The sequence below is a fragment of the Accipiter gentilis genome, chromosome 8, assembly GCF_929443795.1.
Source record: "Accipiter gentilis chromosome 8, bAccGen1.1, whole genome shotgun sequence".
NCBI lineage: Eukaryota > Metazoa > Chordata > Aves > Accipitriformes > Accipitridae > Astur > Astur gentilis.
The window spans coordinates 41,086,785-41,093,592 of record NC_064887.1 but is presented as its reverse complement, the minus strand read 5'-3'; the positions used below and the strand labels follow the sequence as shown (position 1 = coordinate 41,093,592).

At 52.7% G+C, this 6,808-nt stretch overlaps 1 protein-coding gene across 4 annotated transcripts; it reads left to right on the top strand.

Annotated features, from left to right (window-relative positions):
* The first annotated feature begins 388 nt into the window (after positions 1–388).
* On the top strand, positions 389–6,303 carry UBXN6 (UBX domain protein 6). 4 transcript variants are annotated; one of them, XM_049808013.1, is made up of 13 exons: positions 389–486; positions 788–867; positions 966–1,030; positions 1,527–1,681; positions 2,036–2,097; positions 2,247–2,378; positions 2,955–3,052; positions 3,450–3,525; positions 3,612–3,696; positions 3,934–4,153; positions 4,259–4,389; positions 5,036–5,181; positions 5,689–6,303. In XM_049808013.1, exons 4-13 carry the CDS (start codon positions 1,597–1,599, stop codon positions 5,815–5,817), a joined length of 1,164 nt encoding a protein of 387 aa, XP_049663970.1. In that variant the 5' UTR covers positions 389–486; positions 788–867; positions 966–1,030; positions 1,527–1,596; the 3' UTR covers positions 5,818–6,303. The 4 variants fall into 4 exon arrangements, with proteins under 4 accessions (XP_049663970.1, XP_049663972.1, XP_049663971.1 ...); XM_049808014.1 differs by lacking the exon at positions 389–486 and adding an exon at positions 512–675 and having other exon boundaries at positions 788–846; XM_049808015.1 differs by lacking the exon at positions 788–867 and having other exon boundaries at positions 431–486.
* Positions 6,304–6,808: the final 505 nt, after the last annotated feature.

Genomic DNA, 6,808 nt, shown 5'->3' with positions numbered 1-6,808 from the left:
CAGGACAGCAAAAACATCCCCGTGCAGTTTTTGGGGGTCCCTGTGCAACTCTGCAGCGTCTCCTGTGCCGTGAGGGTACTGGCTATGCCGTGACTTGGTGCATGACTGCCCGCCGGCGGTGCGGGCCTGGGTCTGGCCTCCATCCGTGTGTTTCTGGCTCTTGGTGGCCCAGGCGTCGGTCCCTGTGCCGACGGCGGGCTGTCGGCCCAGTTGCCGGTGCCAGGATGCCAGGTTGCCATTTCCACAGCTGCTGCCTGCGCGGGTGAACGTGCAACCCCCATTTGGGATGGGTGACCGGCCCAATCCCACTAACGATGTCCTTGGGATGAGGCGGCCTTTTCTTCAGCACCGACCGTCCCGTGTCCCCACGAGGAGGAGGAGGAGGAGGAAGAGTTGTCCCAGACTCACAGGGGTGTGCTTTCATCCCCAAATTTTGAGCCCATCGGCTGATTTCAAACCTGCTTTGCAGGGCAGGAAGACAGGCAGGTGAGGGAAGGCCTGCCCACGGGCCCGGGCAGTGAGAACAGAAAATCCTCTCATCTTTTAGACTCCCTCAGCCCCGGCTGCCCGCCGGGGCCTGGCGAGATCTGCTCTGGTGTGGCGATGGGCTCCATTTTGGGCTGGTTTGGTCAGGCCGGGGCTGCTGGTTCCTCCCGGGGTGCAGCGGAAGGGGTGGTACGTGGGGGCTGTGGGGGTCCGTGGGTGCCAACCTGGGGTCCGTGGGGGCTGGGGGGGGGTCGGGCCCGCCCTCACACCCAGCCCCCCCCCCACCCCCCGTTCCCCTCAGCCCTGGAGGACCGCCGACGCCATAGAGTGTTAGAAGCCTAGAGCGGCACTAGAACCTGCGTATGGACACGCCCCTTTCCGGTGACGGGGACGTGGGCGGGGCGGAAGCGCGGGAGAGGCGCGGCGGTTGCGCTCCCCGTCTCGGTCCCGGTCCCGCCGCCATGCGCAAGTTTTTCCAGGAGATCAAGGCCGACCTGAAGTTCAAGACCGCGGGGCCCGGACAGAAGCTCTCGGAGCCGTCCCGGTATGGGGGGGGGGGGGGGGAACCTTCCGGTAACGGTGGGCCCGGCGGGAGGGGGGCTGTGTGTGGGTGGAAGCCGTTCCCGGGCGGCTGCTGACAGCGAGCGGGGCCGACCGGCTGGGGGAGCCGGCCACCTCAGCCCCGCTGTCCCCGGCTGCCGGTATCCACGGGCCCCGCGGCTGCCCTGGGCCCGGTGCCGCCCGGTACGCGGGAGGGGCGAAGACACCGGGCTGGGACCGACCCGGAGCCCGGTGGCCGACGCTCACCGCGGTGCCCAAGCCGCCCGTCCCACGGGGCTCCCGCAGGGAGCCGACACTCACCGGGCAGCGATGTTACCGCACCGGGGCGGCCGGTTCCCCGGAGTGGCGTTGGCGGGGGGGGCACCGGGGCGGCAATTACTGTAAACACATAAAGACCGGCACGGTTGTGGAGCTGTTGTTGTCTCGGTGGGACGGCAGAGCCCATCTCCTCCTGAGCTCTGCTGCTCCGTTCTGCCCAGGGTCCCCAAAGAGAAGCCGAAAACCGAAGCGACACCGAAGCCTCGTCAGGCGCCGACCGATGAAGCGCAGATGGCGGCGGCCGCAGCGCTGGCCCGGATGGAGCTGAAGCCCAAGGCCAAGCTGCCTTCCTCCCAGGAGGCCATCAAGAACCAGGGTAGGAGCTTGCTGGAGGAGACGGAGCTGCTGTGCCGGCGTAGGGATGGGGCAGCCGGATGGTCAGGCTGGCTGGGATGGGTGTAGCTCTGAGCTGAGCCCAGAACGGGAGATCCTGGGTGAGCAACTGCTCGGGTGCATCTCTGGAGGACGTTGTGGGATGCAGATGGTTTCTGCGACTGTTTGAATGTCATAGAAACAGGGGTCATTCTCACTCCGTGGGCTCTCAGGCCAGGATCAGAGCACCCGGGTAGACGTTCGCTTCCCCAGGGCAGTGCTGCACAGTCCGAAGCCCTCTGAAACCTGCTGAACCTCTGCCCCGTCTGCTGCTGTAACCTGGGTTTGTCTCTTGTAGTGAGAAAAGAGCTGATGGCCGAGGCAGCTGCAAGCGAGAAGGGGCTCTCTGAAGAGGAAAAGGTACGAGAGATGCTGCTGTTCCCTGATCGGCACCCTTCCGTGCTGCTGTCCCTGTCCTGTGCAGATTTGCCAGGTTATTTAAAACCAAACAGAAAAACCCCACAAAACCTTCCTGCGTTCAGTTCGGTGCCTGGTTTTGTCTCCTTTAGGACCTTACCTCCCCAGACAAGGAAGGGGCAGCTGCCCCCTCTGTTTCAGGGGTCTATTTCATATGTCCGTTGACTGGTGCAGTTGTAAAGAAAGACAAGAAGGAGAAGCACCTCAGAGAAGCCATCCAGTCGGTAAGCGCCATGTCTGCTGGTTGCGTGGCTTCCCGTCCTCCTGTTTTAACTCATTCTCTGGCATGGGTCCCCTCCAGCACTGACCTCTCCAACGCTCCGCCTTCTCGTTGTAAAATCTCCACTGTCTCCTGAAGGGCAACTCTGTTCTAATGCCTGTCCAAGCACCCTCCCTTCAGCTTGCTGGAAATGCTGGGACTGGGAACTTTGGCCCTGTACTGGTTTTGGCTGGGACAGACTTAATTTTCTTCCAGCTTGGATGGTGCTGCATTTTGGATTTGTGATGAAAACAGACTTGATTACACACTGGAAACAGCTAAACTGGGAAGCAGTGAATAATTCCTTTGCTTTGCTTGCATGGACAGCTTTTGCTTTACCTATTAAATTGTCTTTAGCCCAACCCACGGGTTGGGGTTTTTTTTTCCCTAATATTACCCTTCCAGTTCTCTCCCCCATCCCACTGTGGGGGGAACAAGCATGATGCTGAGCTGCTGGTCAGGGTTAAACCAAAACAGACCCACACCTCCCTTTGCGCAGAGTAGCATCAGTTCCCCCCTGACCAGTTTCTCTCCTCCCCAGTATTTCTCTGTAGACCCGGTGGCTGCCTCAATCATGGAGATTCACACCTTCAATAAGGACCGGGAGAAAGTACGTGTGGGCGTGGAGACCATAGCCAAGTAAGTGGGCTGCATTAGTAGGACCGAGTGTGCCAGTAGCTTGTCCCTTCCCTGCCAGGCCAACAGACAGGCAGATTTTCTTGTTGTGCTCCAGGCAAAGTCTGAAGAAAACCAAAGCCGAACACTTGAACCATCTCAAGTGTTGGTTGAAATAATGTCAGTGTCTCAGAGATGTTTTAAGAGTTGGTCCACTAGTCCAAGAAGTTTGGGAGCTGCTGGTTGAGATCAGCTAACCCCATCTTCTGTCTGGCTTGGGCATGAAACACTGACATATTTTACTTAGTTTTTCAGCTAACTTATCTACAAGAAATACTGTGAGGTCTTCCTTCTTACATGTTGGGGTAGCATGTCTTTAAGCGCCCGCTTTGATCCATGCAGTGCATTCCTCTTTCTGCAGGTACTTGGATAATATCTATCTCCATCCAGAGGAGGAAAAGTACCGGAGAATCAAACTGCAGAACAAAGTGTTTCAGGTGAGGTCAAGACTCCTGCAGGTGCTCTGCCTAGGAACATCCTTGCCTGGAGCAGACTACATCTAAATTCTTTCCTTTTCTTCCAGGAAAGGATAAGCTGCCTGGAAGGGATACACAGATTTTTCCAGGCTATCGGGTTTGAGACAAAAACACTGCCTGTTCCAGGACAAGGCAAGAAATCTAAGTGTATTAAACTGGAGTCAGCAGTTTGAGTAGCAGTGGGACAGCCCAGGGAGGCTAGTGAGGCTGCTCTGGTTGCTGAGAGAGCTCCAGGGCTATAACAGAAAGAGCCACTCACCCTGCAGCTTCCCTGTTAAGACATTACATTTTCTGGAGATCCTTGCCCTTGTATTTCATGCATTAGTCATGTAAAGAACAAGGGACTCAGTTCCTGTCCTTTGGTTGTAGAGACCACAGAGGAGTACTATGTACTGAAGGAAGAAATGCTGACCAAGTTGGAAGACCTCAAGGACTACAAAGAGCAGCTTTTAAGCTCTGAGCCTGTGAGAGCCCAGCTGGATCGCCAGCTCTGTGTATTTAAACCGTCACCTGAAGCTGCTCGGTTTGAGCTGCCAAATGACTTTTACAACCTCACTGCAGAAGAGATCAAACGAGAGCAACGGCTCCGGTGAGTAGGCTTAGAAGGAGGGCCCTGACTGCCCAGGGGGCACGCCATGCCAGCTAGGAGTCTTGTACTTCTCCTTCATGCTAAAAATTGCTTTCCTCTCTAAAGGACAGAAGCAGTGGAGAAGGCTTCGATGCTGAGGACAAGAGCCATGCGAGAGAAAGAAGAACAAAGGGAAATGCGGAAGTACAACTACACCCTGATGCGAGTCCGCTTTCCTGATGGATACATCCTCCAAGGTAAAAAGACTTGTTACCCTTTCTTTGTACACCTCCAAAAGCTTCTGAGAATACTTGCAGCACAAGAGCTTGAATAATAAGCAGGCTTGAGGTGTGCTGAACACAGCTGGTAGAATAAAGCAATAAAAAGCCCGAGTGGGATAGTGTTTCTCTAAGAACTCTTCCCATCTCTGAGCCCTCCACCTGCCTCACCTGCACGGGGTTGGGACTGGAAGCCAGGGTGGAGTGGAAAGAGAAGAATCTCAAGGTGCTGTTAATTAAAGCGTGCTCTTCCCAGGCTACTGCAAGCAAGCTGGACTCATTAGATCAGTTTGTTATAGTAACCAGCATGAGGTTGCCTGTGTGGCGTCAGGCTATGCAACAGTATAAATCCTCTTCAAATTTCACGGTAGAACTCTGGAAATCATTTCAGGCTTTCCCAACTCTTTTGTTACAGGCTGGCAGGGGCTTGCAACAATTGAAGTAATATTTTTCTTTGGGGATTCTGCTTTTATACTGCTCAGCTGAATCAGGCTGTTTCTGTGTCACTGAAGTAGTTCATAAAGTTAGCATCAGTACGTGAGCCCCACGAAACCTACCACAAAAAGATTAGATTTGGTAAATGCCAGACTCTCTCTCAATATCTCACCTTATTTTCTCATGGCAGGGACTTTTTATGCACGAGAATCAGTATCTGCGCTCTACAACTTTGTGAGAGAAGCCCTCAGAGATGACTGGCTGCCCTTTGAGCTGCTGGGACCTGGAGGTCTCAAACTGACTGATGAGAACTTGGCCTTCAATGAATGTGGGCTGGTGAGTATAAAAAAGATAGCTGGTACCTTCCACAGGGGTCTTCAGGTTGTCAGAGTCATCTGCTGCTCGTAACTTAGAGAAGTTTGTGTCTTCTGCTCTCAGGGCTGCAAGTTGTGCTCTAGCCCCTTCATATTAAGCTCAAGCAAAGTAACTGCTTGAAGGCTTCTAGCTCACAGCTAGGAGGTCTGCCTGGAACAGACCTATGTCCTGTAGCAAATGCAGGTTGCAATGCTTGTTGGCAGCTCTATCACAGGGTTAGAATCCACACTGGGAAAAGAGGGGAGGCAGCAACTGAGGCAAGTGCAGCTCTAGCACAAGGCTTCCAACAGAAAGCCCAAAGCAGCGTCCCCTAAGGAGCTTTTTGCAGAAATCCACACTTGTCCTTTTTAGTTGAAGTGCTGTTTCTAAGTTTTTCTAAGTTTTTTCTAAGTGAACATACACAGCATGTTATGAGGTCAAAGTATAACATGGCTATATAGTTTAATAACTCTGCCTTTTCTGTTCCAGGTGCCCTCAGCCCTCCTGACTCTCGCCTGGGATGCAGCAGTCATGGCAGACATTCAGGCATCAGGAGAGGAGCAGCCAGCAAGCCCCCTGAAACCAGAACTTCTCTCCAGAGTCCAGACGCTGTCATGAAATAAAGGGGAGTGGATTCAGTGCTGGTGATTTTAGACTGTTCCCTCATTTTCCCATACAGACTGTTGGAGCTTCCAGCTATGTGACCTCAAACTATTTTATTTTAGCTCTGCAGCGTGGGAGTCTAGATTCTGCCATGTCACACCAACCCTGCGGTCACCTCCACAACTCCAGTAGCCATACACTAAGGCAGTCTTGCCCTGTAAGACACTTACCAGACTGCTCTGAATGGCTTTAAAAAACAAGTTCTAGCAGTGACTGCTTGAGGTGTTTCCAAGACCATGATGAAGTACCACTCTCCTTCCTTGGAGGAGAGATTAGGTGCTAGTACTAGGCTGGATTACCAATTGATTGAGCCTGGATATCAGGCTGGGCTTAGAACTCAGCTTTTCCTTTTGCTTCTGTGTGCACTGTAACTCCTATTGGAGAGAATATATTTAGATAAAATTATGCTTAATCTGATTAAATGGAATATTTAAAGACTGAGTTCTGTTCAAAGTTATTTGAATTGCATTGCTCTTAGAGGTTTGAAATGCAGACGAGCTCCAGTCAGTGCTGGGGCTCACACTGGTGTTACTGGTGCAGCTGTGGCATTACCCACCTTTTCACTTCATGCCACCCACAGACAGAACAGGGGACAACAGAACAGGAGGCTGATGACAGGCAGCAGCTATTTATACTGCCCACCAGTGAGAGATGAAGCCTCAAACTACAGCCAGTACTTTAGGGAACTGATCCATCAACTTACAAGCCATATAAAGTCAAAAGCCCCAGCAAGTTTGTTAAATACATAAACAAGTTTGATGCTAGTTCAGTCTTTTATACTTCAATCTTAAAGTTTTTTCTGTGGGGTAGAGAGCAGCTTTTATGTATACAGTTTCTATTGCAGCAACATGTACAAGAGACCAATAATCTACCCCTGATATGTAATTAATACTGGCCTATCCCAAAACAGGAGAAACAAGGTGGATTTTTTTTTCTTTTCCAAAGG

Coding starts and splice junctions, on each gene's coding strand:
- UBXN6 (XM_049808012.1), top strand. CDS start 948: ATGCGCAAGTTTTTCCAGGAGATCAAGGCCGACCTGAAGTTCAAGACC. Junction 3,053..3,449: donor GGCGTGGAGACCATAGCCAA/GTAAGTGGGCTG, acceptor CTCTTTCTGCAG/GTACTTGGATAATATCTATC. Junction 5,182..5,688: donor CCTTCAATGAATGTGGGCTG/GTGAGTATAAAA, acceptor TTTCTGTTCCAG/GTGCCCTCAGCCCTCCTGAC.